Source organism: Bos taurus, chromosome 13, assembly GCF_002263795.3.
Source record: "Bos taurus isolate L1 Dominette 01449 registration number 42190680 breed Hereford chromosome 13, ARS-UCD2.0, whole genome shotgun sequence".
Classification (NCBI taxonomy): Eukaryota; Metazoa; Chordata; class Mammalia; order Artiodactyla; family Bovidae; genus Bos; species Bos taurus.
In genome coordinates, this window is record NC_037340.1 from 54143970 (window position 1) to 54160974 (window position 17005).

The 17005-nt window shown below is 58.4% G+C and overlaps 2 protein-coding genes across 3 annotated transcripts; one reads left to right on the plus strand and one right to left on the minus strand.

Moving 5' to 3' along the window:
• Window positions 1–2656: 2656 nt before the first annotated feature.
• On the minus strand, window positions 2657–6891 carry LOC132346927 (uncharacterized). The gene is made up of 2 exons (XM_059892972.1): window positions 5967–6891; window positions 2657–2886 (listed from the first exon to the last, which is right to left on the minus strand). The coding sequence occupies exons 1-2, from the start codon at window positions 6889–6891 to the stop codon at window positions 2657–2659; spliced, it is 1155 nt and encodes a 384-aa protein (XP_059748955.1).
• A 1154-nt stretch (window positions 6892–8045) lies between these two features.
• Window positions 8046–15728, plus strand: EEF1A2 (eukaryotic translation elongation factor 1 alpha 2). 2 transcript variants are annotated; one of them, XM_005214699.2, is made up of 8 exons: window positions 8046–8234; window positions 9379–9599; window positions 11145–11324; window positions 11771–12067; window positions 12438–12588; window positions 13568–13824; window positions 14429–14663; window positions 15320–15728. In XM_005214699.2, the coding sequence occupies exons 2-8, from the start codon at window positions 9456–9458 to the stop codon at window positions 15445–15447; spliced, it is 1392 nt and encodes a 463-aa protein (XP_005214756.1). In that variant the 5' UTR covers window positions 8046–8234; window positions 9379–9455; the 3' UTR covers window positions 15448–15728. The 2 variants fall into 2 exon arrangements, with proteins under 2 accessions (XP_005214756.1, NP_001032541.1); NM_001037464.2 differs by having other exon boundaries at window positions 8050–8075; window positions 15320–15724.
• Window positions 15729–17005: the final 1277 nt, after the last annotated feature.

The window sequence follows — 17005 nt, forward strand, 5'->3', positions numbered from 1 at the left end:
AAAGAGCATCACTTACAGCCAACCAACTCCTGGCAAGTAGGCCAGTGTGGTCCTTGATGGAGAAAGACAGGATCTTTTCCCAGCACCAGGCAGGCAGCAAAGATGTCCACTCTCACCACGATTATTCGATGTCTACCAGAAGTCTTAGCGGGTGCAATGAGACAAGAAAAAGAAAGAAAAGGCATCCAGATTGAAAGTGGGAAAGAAAACTGTCCGTCTCCAAGATACCGTGGTGGTCGTCATCAAGGAATATACAAAAAAACCTAATGAGCGAATGAGATTTAGCCAGACTCAGTCAACACACAAAAACCAGTTGTACTCCTGATTTACTAATGATTTACAACTAGAAGCAGTTAGAAACACCATATATAATAGCCACACTCTGCCATGAAACACTGAGGTATAAACCTGACAAAATGAGTATAGGATTTGTATGCCAAAAATTAAATGCTAATGACAGAAACCAGTGAAGGCCTAAATAATGGAGACTCAACACAGTAGAGATGTCTGTTCCCTCCAAACTGATGTACATATTTAATGCAATTCCAGTAAAAATCTCAGCAAGGTCTTTGAAGATGTAGGTCCTAAAACTAACACAGAGGAACTATGATAACTAAAATATATTTGAAAAATAAGAATATAGAGAAATAGCAATACCCAAATCTTTTTATTGAGGTAAAATTCCCATAAACTAACCACTTTAAAGTGGGCAGCTCAGCAGCAACCATTTAATACATTGACGGTTGTGTAAACTTCTCTCCACATTTCATCACCCCAAAAGGAAACCCATTTTATCCATTAAGCACCTCCCTCCCTTTGCCCCTCCCCTAGTCCCTGGTGACCACTGATCCATTTTCTGTCTCTATGATTTTACTTGTTCTGGACATTTCATGTGAGTGGAATCACACAGTCTTTCCTGGCCTTTTACTTAGGCCTTCTTTCACTCAGCATACTGTTTTCAAGGTTTATCCACATTGTAGCATGCATCAGCACTTCCCCCCCACCCCCCGCAAATTGTTTTACTGCTGTAAAATACACATAACAATTTACCATCTTAACCATCCCCCCACCCCCCGCCCCTTTGGCTGCAGCACACAGCTTTTGAGATCTTTCTTCCCTGACCAGGGATTGAACCTGTGCCCCCTGCAGTGGAAGCACAGAGTCCTAATCACTGGACTAGGGAAATCCCCAAGCCCATGTGGAAATAGTGGATGCGCCTTCATTGGGTCTTCTGCTCAGGATTTCAAAAGGGTACAATCAAGGTGCCTGTGTGTCCTTCAGGGGCTTGGGGGGATGTATTTGAAGGTCACGTAGAGGTTGGCAGAATCATCTGGGGCTGTAGTACTGAGGTTCCTGCTTTCTCGGTGGCGGATAGCAGGAGCCATGCTCAGCTTTGAGAGGCAACCCATGGTTCCTGACATATGGCCCCTCCCAGGCCTCTCACAACCCGGAAGCTCACTTCTTCAAGGCCAAGAGGGGAACCTCCTGCTCTGGTCTGCAAAGACCAAGTCTTAAATACTACAGACAAATCAAGAGCATGACCGTGCATCACCTTGGTCATGTGCTGTTGGCTACATGTGGCCACAGGTTCCTTCTGCCCTCAAGGGGGAAGGTTATTCCAGGGCATGACTCCTTGGAGGACTCCTCAGACTGTGTCCACCAGGAGCTGAGATTGAAACAAAAACACCAGTAGACCAGCCTTGCCGGTTGGCATTGGCACTTGGGCCTGGCCAGAGTGAAGAGATTGCTCACTTGTTTTTTAGGAGAAAAGATTATACTGAGAGCAACGCCTACTCTAGGCTCCATCTAAGAAGAGATAAAAGTGAGCTCCATAAAGAGCTTTGGGGGGAACAAAACTGGAAGCTGAATCTTATCGAGTGTAGGGTCTTGGGAGGCACTTTGGGGTTCCCAGATTGACACAAACAAAGCATGAAAACAAGCCCACCAAAATCCAGTAATGGAATGGCTGCTAAAATGAGAACCAACAGTATTCCAAGGAAGGTAACAGAATCCAGAGTCTTTACAGAATGTTCATTATTCAGCCAAAAATCAGTTCAGTTCACTCAGTCGTGTCCGACTCTTTGTGACCCCAAGGACTGCAGCATGCCAGGCTTCCCTGTCCATCACCTGGAGCTTGCTCAAATTCATGTCCATCAAGTCGGTAATGCCATCCAACCAGCTCATCCTCTGTCATCCCCTTCTCCTCCTGGCTTCAATCTTTCTCAGTATCAGAATCTTTTCTGATGAGTCAGTTCTTCACATCAGGTTGCCAAAGTATTGGAGCTTCAGCTTCAGCATCAGTCCATCCAATGAATATTCAGGACTGATTTCCTTTAGGATTGACTGCTTTGATCTCCTTGCAGTCCAAGGGACTCTAAGAGTCTTCAAAAGCATCAATTCTTCAGTGTTCAGCCTTCTTTATGGTCCAACTCTCATAGCCATACATGACCACTGGAAAAACCATAGCTTTGACTAGATGGACCTTTGTTGGCAAAGTAATGTCTCTGCTTTTTAATATGTTTTCTAGGTTGATCATAGCTTTTCTTCCAAGGAGCGAGCGTCTTTTCATTTCACAGCTGCTGTCACCATCTTCAGTGATTTTGGAGCCCAAGAACATAAAGTCTGCCACTGTTTCCACTGGTTCCCCATCTGCTTGTCATGAAGTGATGGGACCGGATGCCATGATCTTAGTTTTTTGAATGTTGAATTTTAAGCCAACTTTTTCACTCTCATCTTTCACTTTCACCAAGAGGCTCTTTAGTTCCTCTTCGCTTTCTGCCATAAGGGTTGTATCATCTGCATATCTGAGGTTATTGATGTTTCTTCTCCAGGAAATCTTGATTCCAGCCTGTGCTTCATCCAGCCCAGCATTTTGCATGATGTACTCTGCATATAGATTAAATGAGCAGGGTGACAAACAGCCTTGATGTACCACTTTCCTAATTTGAAACCAGTCTGTTGTTCCATGTCTGGTTCTAACTGTTGCTTCTTGACCTGCATACAGATTTCTCAGGAGGCAGGTAAGGTGGTCTGGTAAAAATCACTAGACATGCAAAAAAATAGTAAAATTTCCTCCCTGTCAAGGGAAAACACTAGCTGTCATTTAGTTTTCTCTTGGAGGTAAATTCACCCTTCACTGCCTGCTTTGCAAAAGTGGATCTGCTCACTGAGGAGGAGAAATGCTTACTGTAATTTTGTCCACTGTCACAGAGCAAGTATCAAAGGATGAATTTACCAGCCAGGAGGCAGTACACAAATGACGGGAATAATGTACACACATACACACGGCTCAAAACCCCACCCATGAGGCCTATAGCAGACAGAAATGCTCACACAAGTGGCACGCAGGAGAGGTTCACAGCAGCTTAATTTTCGGCAGCTCAGAACTGGGAACGGAATACTACACAGCAGTGGAAACGGAATGCTACACAGCGGTGAAGAAGCAAACACCTCCCAGATGCAGGAGCACAGGTGCAAGTCACACACGTGGTGGCGGGTGAAAGAGGCCAGAAAAAAGAACAGAAGCTACATGGACCATTCACGCAAAGCTTAAGAGCCAGCAAAGTGGTGTCTGGCAGGAGAAGCCCAAGTCAGGGTGCTTTTGAGGGCACAACAGAGTGTTCTATTTCCTGACCTGGTGGTCAAGCACAACTATGCTTCGTGCAGTTTCTCTAAGTGGTTCAAGGACAGGCTGGAGCCCTGTCTCCCTCAGTGCCCAGTCCTTCCCCTGTCCTCCTGCATCAGTCATTCTAACATCTCCTGAGGCCCCCAGCTCCCTAGGCAGGTTATTCCCAACTGTGCAATTGAGGGGAGCTCTATTCAAAAGCAGAAAACCAGGGCCCCAGGGTTGCTAAGGAGCTTCCTGTTCCCCAGGGAAATTTCTGAACCTGGGAGTGGGAGGCTGGCTTAGGGCTGAGACCTCTCCCTCCCCCACACCAGGGCAGGGGTCCATGGTAACCCATCCAGGTGTGAAAGGAGTCCATGACACAGCACATGCCCACTGGGCCCAGAGAACACTGGCCATGAGGGGTCGTCGGGCCTGCAGACCCTCCCCTGGTTCTCCCTGTGTCCCTGGCCCATAGCAGGGCTGCGCCTTCTTAACCCAAGATCTTTGGGTTAAGATCTGGCTGATCCCAACCTGCAGTGAACTGAATGGGGGGACCTGGCCACTCCCTCTTGCTAGCACCAAGCTGGATCGCCGCCCCTTCGCAGTGGCCCAGAGCCAGGGGCCCAGCCCACCGGAACCCCCTCTTCTGTTTCCCCGAAGCACGGGTGCTGCTCTAGTGCAGGCGGGGCCGCCAGGGTTCCTGGGGAGTGAGGGCTTGGCGGGAGGAGTCTGAGGGCCTGGGGGGAGGAGTCTAAAGACTCCATCACCATGGCTACGGCTCCCTGCTGCTGCCGTTGTAAGGGTGGGCGGATAGCTCCCTTGGCCCCAGTGTGGGTGGGGGCGGGGCGGGCTGGCTGCCCTCCCCCTCTATAAGGGATGGTGTCTCCCTCTCTAAGCTGTTCTGGCTGACTCAGGTCAGTCCCATCCTCCCAGACACGCTCAGTTTGGCAGGTGACGTGTTTGGGGGCCTGCATTGCCCAGCAAGTCACCCCGACTCCCCCCCCACCCGCCGCCCCCTTTCTTTCAGTAGGCCCGGAGACCCAGCCCAGGGCTGGCAGGCTGGTGGGGCCTCGGCGGTCTTGGGCTCTTGCTGGCGTACACATGCCCTGGCCCCGCCCCTTCTCTGATTAGGGGCCGTGACTTTGCTCTTCTGCGGGGAGCTGGTTGCCGAGAACGCCTCCTCACCATGGAGACACTTAATTTGCGGCCTCGAGGGCAGCTCGGTCCCCTGAGTGCCCGGCCTGAAGAGCTGGGGGGCGGGGGAACGTGTCCCCGAGGCCGTCCAGGGTCCCACGGCCCAGCTAGATTGGGAGACAGGTGCGACTGACCCCGCACATGAGGATGCTCACCGATGCCCAGGGGGCAGAGGGCAGCCAGTGTAGCCCAAGGGCAGGGGGTGAAGTCGTTCTGAGACACCGCGCGGCCCTCCCTCTCCTTGCCCCGCCCAGGCCGCTATTCGCGACCATCACCCGGGTGGTCGTCCCCACCTGTTGAGGCCGCGGCCCCCCAGGAAGGCGCACCGCACAGGTGGAATGCTCTGCATTTGCAGGTTATTATTAGCCCGGCGGTGACATCACCCGCAGCCAATGGGAGGCGGGTTTATTTCCAGGGCTGACAGCTTGATAACGGTTAATTTTAGCTGGATCTTCTTTCCCCGGTGAAAACCCCGCCTGCCAAAGAGGGGGCTGCGTGTGTCGCCCCAAACAGCTCACTGGGCCTGGGAGGTGGGGGGGGGTTGAAGAGGCAGGGCCTGTACCCCTCCCTCTGCCTGCTCCCCAGAAGCTGCCTTGGGAGGCAGCACCAACCTCCTTAGCTGGAGCCCCTTCCTTGCTCTCCCCCACCCATAACCTTGGCTACTCCTGGGGGCCACAGTGACCAAGAGCTCAGATGTGGGAAAGGGAGGCTACGGGGGCGGAGCCTGACTTGGGAGGAGCAGAGCACAGGTGGGACCTGGATGGGCTTATCCAGAAGCAGCACTGACCTGGCTCAGGTCTTCCAAGCCATCTGCAAGCTCTGCCCTCCTTGCTGTGTGACCTCAGGCACTGTGCTTTGCCTCTCTGTGCCCAGTTGATTCTTGATCCATGGACCCTCAGGCTGCCTGGGAGCCCTACCATGCAAGGCTGGGTGGCTGTGGCTGTCTAGTACATCATGTAGTGTTTAGTACTGCTTAGTATTTTGTGGTTATTCAGTACTAGTCAGTGATTAGTAGTTATTCAGTACTATTCCATGGTTATTAAGTATGAATCAGTAGTTAGTAGGCATTAAACACTATGCAATAGTTAGCAGCTGTTTGCCAGTGAGTTGTGCCATGCAGTGGTTAGTGCTCCACTCTGCCGCTGGGTGTTATTTAGCATCATACCTCCCTGTGTCTCACTACTGTGTGAGCCCAGACGCTGAATCTCCACGGACTCCCAGGGCTCTGCAGGTAGTACGGCTGAGGACACAGAGGCCTCTTGGAGAAGCCACTGGAGACCCCTCCCCAGGGTCAGCCAGCAGACCCTTGGGAAGGATGCTGCCTTCCAGCAGCGGTGGCCACTGCTCCTAGCAGGACAGGGTTCCAGCACTGGCTGGCCCCTGGCACGGGCACCCCAGTGCGGTTTGGTGCCTGCCAGCTGACAGCTGTGGGTGAGCCTGAAGCAGAGAGGCATGGACCTGTGTGGGGGTGTCTGATAAACACCCTCTGAGGTTGCAGGCAGCTGGAGGTCCCCTGGAGGAAGTTGGGGGTGGTGTTCACAGGGACCTGGGCCTCCTGCCCTGTCTGTCCCATCCCAGCCTTGGCCAGTCACAGAGTCTCCCAGATGCCGCCTAACCTTCAGCAGGACGGGACACCTTAAGCCTAGAGACCAGCTCAGCTGGGCGGGCTGGGCTGCGCTTTCCCTGCAGGCGTTTATTTTTAATTCCTGGCTCCTGTTTGATGGAATCAGCAGCGCGAGGAAGTGCCGGGTCACTTGCCAACCATTGCCTACCCGAGGACACAGGGACAGCATAACAGAAGGGCCCCTTCCCCCCCCCACCCCCGAGAAACACTCACTGCGGGCAAGGAAGACCTGCTTGGCCCCCAGCCCATCTCTACTTCCTATCTCTACTTCCTGGCCTGCCGGGGGGTCCCATCGCTGGGGGCTCCTCGTGGGCACTGCCCCATCATAAGGTGCTGAGCCCTGGGCCTCTGCTCCCACCACACATTTCTGAGACCCTGCCTGACCTTCTCCCAGACCCAACCCTAACCTGAGTGTCCTCAGGATGTGAGGGAGATGGGAGAGATGGCCATGGGGAAACGTGATCATGGGTGAGCTGACAAGGTCGGGGGTCCCTAGAAGGGGCCATGACTGTGGTCTTCACTCACCCCTCCCCCTCCCTGAAACCCATTTTGGTCATTGCCCTGGTCTGTGACCACCCCACTTCCCTGCGGCCTGGCACTCTGACCCCGCCAGGGCCACGGCCCGGGACTCTCTTTGGGAGCCCTGTTTTCGTGTCAGCTCTGCGTCCTTAGGAACCCTGCCCATGTATGCAGACCAGGACAGCCCTTGAAGGTCTCAGTGGGCTCTGGGGGACAGACTTCAAGTGTACCCTCCACAAAGAGGGGTCCAGGGTGGAGAACAGTTCTTTCCGGGGGCCTCAGAAGCTGGTGGTGAAGCCTTAGGCCACTTGGCCAAGCTGAGGGGATCCTGGAGGCCACAGTTCCAAGGTCATAGGGAACCATGGGGCCCAGTAGGGAGAAGCCTGGTTTTGGGGGCCTGCTGGGGCACGCCTCTGTGGCAAGCATGTGGGGGCACAGGGCCAGATTCTAGAGTCCCACCAGGGGGGCCTGCACCCCTTAGGCCATCCTGGGGAGACACCTCAGAACACAGGTCCATTGTAAACCAGGGGCAGACGCTACAGCCACCCAGACCCCGGCCTCAGCACCCACCCTCGACCTGGTGCGCTCCCACCCTGCCCCCGCCTGCCGGGTCCCTGAGGTCTGGGCCCGTCCCTGGGACCTCTCTTATGATCCGAATGTCTTCCTGTCTTGTGCTTGGCGCACCCATCCTCTCCCTGCGGGCCTGAGCCTGGCGTTTCAGTCTGGCTTTATCTGTCCTCTGCCTCTAGCTCTTTCTCTCCTGGTCCCTCTCTCCATCTCCGCCCTCCCTCTTTCCTGCTTCCCTCTCCCCGTCTCGTCGCGGTTCTCCGCCGCCTCCGCCTGTTTTTCTCTCGCAGCTTGCGCTCCCTCCGGGTGCGTCTCGTCTCCGCCTTTGTAGCTCGCTCCCTCGCCGCATCCTCCTCTCGCGTCCCTGTCGCGCTCGCGCGCGCCCGCGGACCCTGCATCCCTCGCGTCCCCGCCCCCGGCCCCGCCCGCGCCGGTACCGCATTGCCGTACTGCAGGGGCGCGGTGCACTGCGCCTGCTCGGGCGATAGGTGGACCCCCCTCCTGGAGAGATAAAACCGCCGGCGCCGGCACCGCCAGTCCCTCTGGCTGAGACCTCGGCTCTGGGTAAGGACGCTGGGCCTCCGGGTCCCCATCCCCGCCCCCAGCTTTCCGCAGAGGGTCCCTTCCCCGGGGACCAGTCCTGGGGGCACCGGCTCCTGGCGAGGCTGCGCTCCTCCCTGCGGAGATCTGCCGCCCTCCCAGCGCGCCCGCACCGGCACCGGGGTCAGTCCCCGGGGCGGCCCTGGGTGGGGTGGGGGCACCGTGGTATCGCTTGTTTACGCGGCGGCTGAGGCGGGGACGACTCTCCTGGACAGTGGCGATCGACCTGCAGCCGTGACCTTGGGACTGCCTAGGGCCCTGCCGGGTTGAGGAAGGGTCGTCAGTGCTGGGGGCTGGTGAGGGTGGGTGCTGTGGGTACCCGCCATGTAGCGGGAGAGCGGAGGAGGTCAGACCTGAGGGGTCCTTGCCACCCCGCCCCCACCCGCGCTGGCGATGTCCACTTGGTATCTGCACCCTAGGGTGCACCTTTTTCTCCAGCTTTCCCTCCCCCAGCTGCCTGTCACCTCCTGGGCTACCTAGGTTTCCCCATTGACCTCCAAGATGGAGCAGGGGCTGCGACTCTGTGATTAGAGGGGAGGGGGAGGGGATGGCCCCCTGCCCCCAGCAGGCTGAGGGCATCTGTCTGTCATTTGCTGAGCTTGGCTCTAGGGCCAGATTCACCCTTTGGACAGAGCAGGGACCCCCACCTCCCTGCCCTACTGTCTGCCCCCTGTCCAGATCTGGGCAGGGCCTGAGCTATTCTGGGCCCCTGATCTGGGCACTGCATCACCCTGCCTGAGGTCTCGGCCAGCCTGTCTCCCTGTGCCAGCCTGCCGGGCAGGGATGAGAGGAAGATGGCGCCATCGCTGCTCGAGGAGGGGAGTGGGAAGCCCTGACCATCTTTCCACTGTGACACCTCGGCGGGGGGGTGGGGGGGTGCTGGGATTGGGTGCAGTGTCCCAGCCCAAGACCGTGGGTGGGGGAGCAAACACCGGGGACAGGGCATTGGAGAGCTGGGCAGGGTGACTCATCAACAGGCTCCTGACTGGTCATGGGGCTCACCAGCCTGGTCTTTCTCGGTCTCTCCAGAGGGGGGATAACCTCTCTCAGGGGTGGGGGTGGTTTGTAGCCACGACACTCAGACATTTCCAGCTGTTGGGCTCTTTGGGCTTGCTCCTGGGCTCTGCTCAGCTAAATGCAGAGACTTGGCTCTAGCCTCAGGATCTTGTTCTGTGGGGCAGGGTGTGCTCCCAACCTGGGCAGGGCAGTGTCTGCTGGGCTACTCCTGGAGGCCCCCCATCACCTGTGCCCCTGCCTCAACCCACAGACTCACTGCTCAGCTTCCCCTCACCCTGAGCCAGAGCACCCCAGGTCGTGCCAGCCCCTCCCCACGCCCCAGGCAGAATGGGCAAGGAGAAGACCCACATCAACATAGTGGTCATCGGCCACGTGGACTCAGGCAAGTCCACCACGACTGGCCACCTCATCTACAAATGCGGGGGCATCGACAAGAGGACCATCGAGAAGTTTGAGAAGGAGGCGGCCGAGGTGAGCCCTGGGGGAGCTCCCTGCTTTGCCTCCACCGTGAGGCTGGGGTCCCATGTGGCAGCCCGACTGGCACTTCCCTGACCCTGGGGCACGAAGCTCAGATGGTCTCCTCCAGAGCAAGAGGACGTGTATGTCAGAGCATCCAGATGGGAGAGGCGGGGGGTAGGGGAGCAGGGGCACCTCTCTGAGGAAATGCCTGTGGAGGAGATGGACCAACCTGCTGGACCTGCCCCGGGCCAGGGGGAGGCGCACTTCTCCCAGTACTGGTCACTGTCTCTGAGCCCCACAGTTGGGTTCCTGTAGCCCCGGGGCTGAGTTTGGGGCTGTGGGGGGCGCTGTCCTCGCTTGTCCCAGGGCAGGGTCAGGACTCAGAGTGGCTATTAATAGCCAATTGATGGGCACTCAGCCCATCAGCTCCATTTTCTCGTGCTGGGCTGGGGCAGGCCACTCATCCAGGGTGGCACCCTTTTTTAGGGGTGTCTTTGTCACTTAGTGAGGATGGGAGGGGCCCTGATGGCTGAACCCCCATTTCTGGAGGCTGATCCTCTCAAGTTCTGAGACCCATGTGTGGGAGGTGTCTATGAAGTAGGGGTCTGCTCTCTGTGCCCCCTACCTTCACCCCTGAGCTCTGGGAGAAGCCCCCTGTCCGGGGAAGCTGTGGAGGGTCTCACCTGGATGACTGGTGCCAGGGCTCAGGAGGGGGCGGTTGCTGGCCTGGGCTGAACTCTGTTCTCTGAGGGGGTGGGGGTGCTCTTGGGCCCCAACGCTATGTCTTTCCTTCCCTGCCGGCCTGGTATTTGGGGGGTGCTGAGGGTGTTCGCAGGGTGTCTGTCTGGGTAGCCTCCCTGGAGGGCAGAGCTCGGTCCTTGCGCAGCCCTGGCAAGGGGTTTTGCCCAGCTGGACAGTGAACACACAGTCCTGACCGCAGCCCTGGCCCTGAGCGTGGGGGGTCTTGCTGTGCACGCGGCGCAGGTGTTGGCAGAGGGTGGCCCGGCTTTGCTTCCCCTGCTCAGGTGAGGCGGGGGTGGGGGGAGGAGCCTCAGAGCCACTGGGGAGCTTTATCTGTAGAAAGAGCTGGAAAGCCAGGCCCTTCCTTGCGACCTCATCTGATTTCTTTCTTAAAAAAAAAAAAAGAAAAATCACAGAGGGGTTTTTTTGGTTGGACAGTGTGAAACCCAGTGGTGTCGTCGGCTGACACAGAAATCTATCTGGGGGAGGGGAGACCCTGGCTTCAGATAAAGGGGAGCCCTCAGCCGGGGGAGGGCTTGAAACCGCCCGCGGCTTCTCTCCCAGGGCGGCTTCCAGGCCCTTGCGCCCCCTACTGGTAGATGCTCAGATGGCGCCCGTTGTGACTACAGGAGGCTGGTCTGGGCAGGCAGAGATGAGGTCTGGGTGTCCCCCGTTCCATAGCTGGGTCCAGAGTCCCCGGTCTCGGCAGGAGCGAGGGCCCTCTCCGCTGTGACATGCTGCTCCCACGGCCCAGGGGGACCCGTGACCAGGCCGTTGGGTCCGGGTCCGTCCTGAGCCACGCCCCCGCCCCTCCAGATGGGAAAGGGCTCCTTCAAGTATGCCTGGGTACTGGACAAGCTGAAGGCAGAGCGGGAACGCGGCATCACCATCGACATCTCCCTCTGGAAATTTGAGACCACCAAATACTACATCACCATCATCGACGCCCCAGGCCACCGCGACTTCATTAAGAACATGATCACAGGCACATCCCAGGTGGGCGGGGCTTCGGGGGTCTGGGGGATCTGGAGGTGGGGCAAGGACACCATTTAGGAGACCCTGGGGGCCCTGGAATTGGTGAGCGGTGTTTGGATTTCCTCGCCAGGGCATGAGACCCCTCACCTTTGTCACCACTCACCCCTCAAAGAATTGAGTAAGCGCCCCAGCATCTCAGCCAGGCAAGAGTGCCTATAAGGACAGCTGGCCACTGTCAAGGCCGACTTCACAGACAAGTAGACACAGAGGCCAGGATGGGGACACTGAACATAGGCAGAAATGCACCACCTCCCCCCGCCCAGACAATTCAACATTGCCAGGGCATTCATACAGACACACACTGCCTCTAAGGGTGAGACCCCCAGGTTCCATCCCCAGGTGACTGCCCAGGCCCCTGTCCACTGCCCTGAGGGGCCCGAGCTCACCCTGCCTGACCTTCTGGACAGGCGGACTGCGCCGTGCTGATTGTGGCCGCAGGAGTGGGTGAGTTCGAGGCAGGCATCTCCAAGAATGGGCAGACCCGGGAGCACGCGCTGCTGGCCTACACGCTGGGCGTGAAGCAGCTCATCGTGGGGGTGAACAAGATGGACTCCACGGAGCCCGCCTACAGCGAGAAGCGCTATGATGAAATTGTCAAGGAGGTCAGCGCCTACATCAAGAAGATCGGCTACAACCCCGCCACTGTACCCTTCGTGCCCATCTCAGGCTGGCACGGCGACAACATGCTGGAGCCCTCACCCAACGTGAGTGCCCGGCAGTGGCAGGGCTGCTTCCCAAGGGCCCTGGGTCAGGACGAGCACAGATGGCCAGTGGGGGGTCAGGGAGCTTTCCCCAGGCTGCCCTCAGCCCTATGACTGTGGTACTAGCCCTCTGTGGGTGTTGTGCTGGTGGGAACCACAGCATCCTTGGGTACAGGCACTCTGCCCTCAGTTCAGTTTCCCCAGGAGGCTGGCCAAAGCTGCTGCAGCCCCTTCTCTGGCCAGGGACACCCCCAGATTGACACTGTGGGGGCAGTGGCCGCTGGGGCCCAGGCTTATCTGCCCACCCTGGCTGTGGGGTGCATGGGGTGGGGGGAGGTGGGCGCTATGACGGTGCCTTCTTCTTCCTGCCCAGATGCCCTGGTTCAAGGGCTGGAAAGTGGAGAGGAAGGAAGGGAACGCCAGTGGCGTGTCCCTCCTGGAGGCCCTGGACACCATCCTGCCCCCCACACGCCCCACAGACAAGCCCCTGCGTCTGCCACTGCAGGATGTGTACAAGATTGGTGGTGAGTGAGGGCCCCAGGGCCACTATCTGCTGCAGCGCCCCTGCCCACCAGGCCAGCTCTGCCCTCAGACCCCTCCTGAGAACCGGCCCCAGGCCAGGAGCATCCAGGGCCCAGTTATTTCTGCCCCTCCCACCATGCTGCACACTTTCTGGGGGACCACCCATCCACCTATCTCCATCCATCCATCCATCCATCTGTTCATCCATCTATCCCAAGTGTCCAGCCCTATGCCAGCACCAGTGGCACAGGAGACTCATTTATCACCCTCCACCTGGAGGTCCCCATCTTGCAGGAGACACCATCCACTCTAGGAATGAGAAGAGCTGGTCACGCAATGATACAGACCCATAAACAAGTTGAGGTCCACAGCGGGCCATAGTGGGGGACTCCCAGCCAGGAGGCTGTGGCCAGAGATGCTGAAGACCTGGGTGCAGGTGGAGTGTCACACTCACCCAGCACAGAGCACAGCCATCAGCCTCCTTAATGCCACAGGAGCCTCTGCCACAGCCAGGGAAACCAGGCTCGAGCCCCCTGCCCCCTGTCTTGGGGGGTATCACACCCCCACTGTTTGGCCACACGGTGTAAGCAGATCCTGAGAAGTATGGGGGCACCATGCCCCCTTGGGACTCACCCTTGAGATGGCAGCACCAGTGCCAGGTGGGCCACCCTGGGGGGGCTGGTCCACAGCCCGCTTAGTGATGCAGTCTCACAAGGAGGGCCCCTTGCTGCCTCCTCTTGGGTAGAGATGGGGCCTCTCCTGCCTGTGTTCCCTGTGTTCTGGGAACTTGCTTCCTCAGGCCCTTTTTCTCCAGATGGGGCAGGAGAAAGATCTCCACCTCTGTCTGTAGGTTCCAGCGTCTGCCTTGCCCAGGGCTTCCCATCCCCTTGCTCCTACCACATGGCCACTCCCTGCCTGCTAGGGAGGACAGGGCACCCCTGGCCCCAGCCTGCCCTCACAGCTCCCTTCCTCTCGGCCCAGGCATTGGCACTGTGCCCGTGGGCCGAGTGGAGACAGGGATCCTGCGGCCTGGCATGGTGGTGACCTTCGCGCCCGTGAACATCACCACGGAGGTGAAGTCGGTGGAGATGCACCACGAGGCTCTGAGTGAGGCCCTTCCTGGGGACAATGTTGGCTTCAACGTGAAGAACGTGTCAGTCAAGGACATCCGCCGGGGCAACGTGTGTGGGGACAGCAAGTCCGACCCACCCCAGGAAGCCGCCCAGTTCACGTCCCAGGTGGGCAGCCCAGTGGCCAGCGGGGCCCACCCCAGGCAGTACCAGGGCTATCCTCAGCAAGGGGGCTGCTGAGTGCCAGGGAGGACTGAGATCCTCGCTCTGCAGAGCAGGTCCCCAAGGACGGGCGGGGTTGCAGGCAGGAAGAGGGCAGGGTGCTCCTAGCCTCACTGAGGCCCCGCTCTGGTCCTGAAAAGGCTGTTCTCAGTTTACTGCTGGAACAGGCCTGTGGTACTTTGTTCTCTACACGCTTACTGTGCCCTCTTTGGTCACCTCTGTACGTGAGTAGGATTTTTTAATTGGCTTTGCTGAGATATAACTGAAATACGATAATTAAGGTGTAGTTTTGTCATGCCCCTGCCTCTGCTCTGGTGCTGCCCTTTCAAACTATGCCCTTGTCATTGTTTATCTCTTGTGGCCTTTCAGATGCTCAAAGAGGACCTTGGGGTTCAGATCTGGGAGCCTGGATTCTCCCTATTCTGACCTTCCTCCATGGACAGCATCTGGGCCCCAGGGACCTGGGGTGGGCAGAGCCTCCTCCAGCTCAGGGCCCTCTCCCGGTGCCCACCTGGGCATGCCTGATGGCCTCGTGTACCTCTGCCCACAGGTCATCATTCTGAACCACCCTGGGCAGATCAGCGCTGGCTACTCACCAGTCATTGACTGCCACACAGCCCACATCGCCTGCAAGTTTGCTGAGCTGAAGGAGAAGATTGACCGGCGCTCTGGCAAGAAGTTGGAGGACAACCCCAAGTCCCTGAAGTCCGGTGATGCAGCCATTGTGGAGATGGTCCCGGGGAAGCCTATGTGTGTGGAGAGCTTCTCCCAGTACCCACCTCTCGGTGAGCTGGGTGATGGGAAAGGGGCAGCCATCAGGTGGCAGCCAGTCCAGGCCAAGGGCAGAGGACTACTGTGGGGGTGGGGTGGATAAAGGGTCCTGGACTTTCCTGCTGCAGCTTAGAGTTTAGAGGAGACCCACCCTTGGTCTTTGTCTCATGGAGCATAGGTGGCCCCACTGGGTGGGCAGGGGATGGTATCCCCCTCTGCAGATGAAGTCCCCTGGGGACCCACTCCAGGCCCACAGTGTGGCAGAGTGAGGACTGACCGCCGGCCTCCAGCTGGCCTGCCCCACCAATACCCCAGGGATGACCCACAGATCTATATCAGAGAGCTGCCTGGCAAGGTTGCTGGCCATCGTCAGAATACCTTAAAGGGTGAACTGTATTCTGCACCAGGCTGCTCTAAGGACTGTTTACATGCCATTTAATTCCCACAACGACGCTTTGGCGGAGTCCCATATGTGTTATTCCTGCCATCTAAGGAGAAGGGAGCCTAGCACCTCACTGCCCCCTGCCTCCACCCGGGAAACAGTCAAACAGGCTCAGAGAGCTCCGCGCCAGAGTCCCGCCCCAGGGCCAGGGGCTGGGGGAGGATGCTGCGGGCGCGAGTGCGCCTGCGCGCTGCATCCGGGCCCGCGCCTCACGCTTCCTCCCCGCAGGCCGCTTCGCCGTGCGCGACATGCGGCAGACAGTGGCCGTGGGCGTCATCAAGAACGTGGAGAAGAAGAGCGGCGGCGCCGGCAAGGTCACCAAGTCGGCGCAGAAGGCACAGAAGGCGGGCAAGTGAAGCGCGGGCGCCCGCGGCGCGACCCTCCCCGGCGGCGCCGCGCCCCGCCCCCGCCCCCACCCCCGGCCCCGTCCCAGGCGCGGCCCCGGCGCCCCGCCCCCCCGCCAGGCGCATGTCTGCACCTCCGCTTGTAAGAGGCTCTCCGTCAGCGACTGGATGCTCGCCATCAAGGTCCAGTGGAAGTTCTTTAAGAGGAAAAGCGTCCCCGCCGCCCCGGCTTCCGCGTCCAGCCTTTGTCACGCTCAGTGCCCGTTTTACCAATAAACTGAGCGACCCCAGAACCTTGTGCGTCTGCTGCTGGGGGGTGGGCGACCTGCCCTGCGTGAGGGCGCTCCTTAGGACCCTTCCTGGCCCTCCACCAAGCTGCCACCGCGTCCAGCTCCCATCACCCCTACTGGCTACGTGCCCAGGCGTACACCCACGCTAACCAGGTGGGCGGTGGGTCGCTGAATTCGGAGTCCAGCTGGTGAGGGGGCTTTGGCGTTCCCCTAGTGGGGGCATCCAGGACAAAGAGTGGGTCACTTCAGATCCGCAAAAGGGGGTTGAATGTTTTGGGGGGGTCTCTCTGACAAAGGGATGAGCAGAAGGCTCCTCCTGCACGAGTGATTGTCACACACACCTTGCTCTTCTCCTGGGTTTTCAAGCTCTTCGAAGTCTGCTCTTATACCCCATTCCCGCAAGCCAGTCACTTGTCCTACATCCACCCTGCTCCTCAGTGGGGCTCATAAAACAGCCAGGAACAGTGGCCCCAGAAACCCCAGAGCAAGCCCTGACCGTGGTCAATGAGGGGGGGAGGGGGACGGAATGGCAGGATCACTCCCTGCCCAGCCAGCCCTGCCCCAGAAAGCAGCCCCCAGCCCCAGGGGGTGTTGGCACTGCCTACGGAGCTCAGGAGGGGCTGAGCCAATCCCCCACTGTGGGCGCAGTGCACACTTGCATGTCTGCAGTGGAGCTGGGCTGCGGGTTGTCCCTTCCAGCGTGGGCAGCCACCAGCCATGGGGTCCCACAGTGTAGGAGTCCCCTGGGGCTGCAGCAACAAATGGGCCCCAAGCTGGCAGCTTAAAACCACAGAAGTGGACTCTCTCACAGTCCAGTACCCCTGGGACGAGACCCAGCGTGGGCCGGCCTGCTTGCTCCAGAGGATCTAGAGGAGAGTCCCACCTCTAGAAGCCTCTGGGGGCTGCTGAAGTCCCTTGGCCTATGGCCACATCCCCCCAGCCTCTGTGACCATGGTCACATGGCCTCCTCTTCTCTGAGTCAAACCTCCTCTGCCTCCCACTTACAAGGAAGTGCACTGAAGACCCTCCCCACTACCGGATAATCCATGATCATCTCTGCTCAAGATCCTTAATTTAGTCACCTCTGCAAAATGCTTTCTTCTCACTTGTCATGTCACAGGTTCCAGGACCTAAGGCCTGAGGCTCCTGAACTCTGGCAGCATATCCAGCCCACCACCCCAGGTGGGGATGGGAATTATGCAGCCCAGCGAGGGGGCAGTGGGACAGAGCAGTGCATGGAGTCCAGGGGGGTCTACAGAGGGGCTGTGGTGTCTCCACAC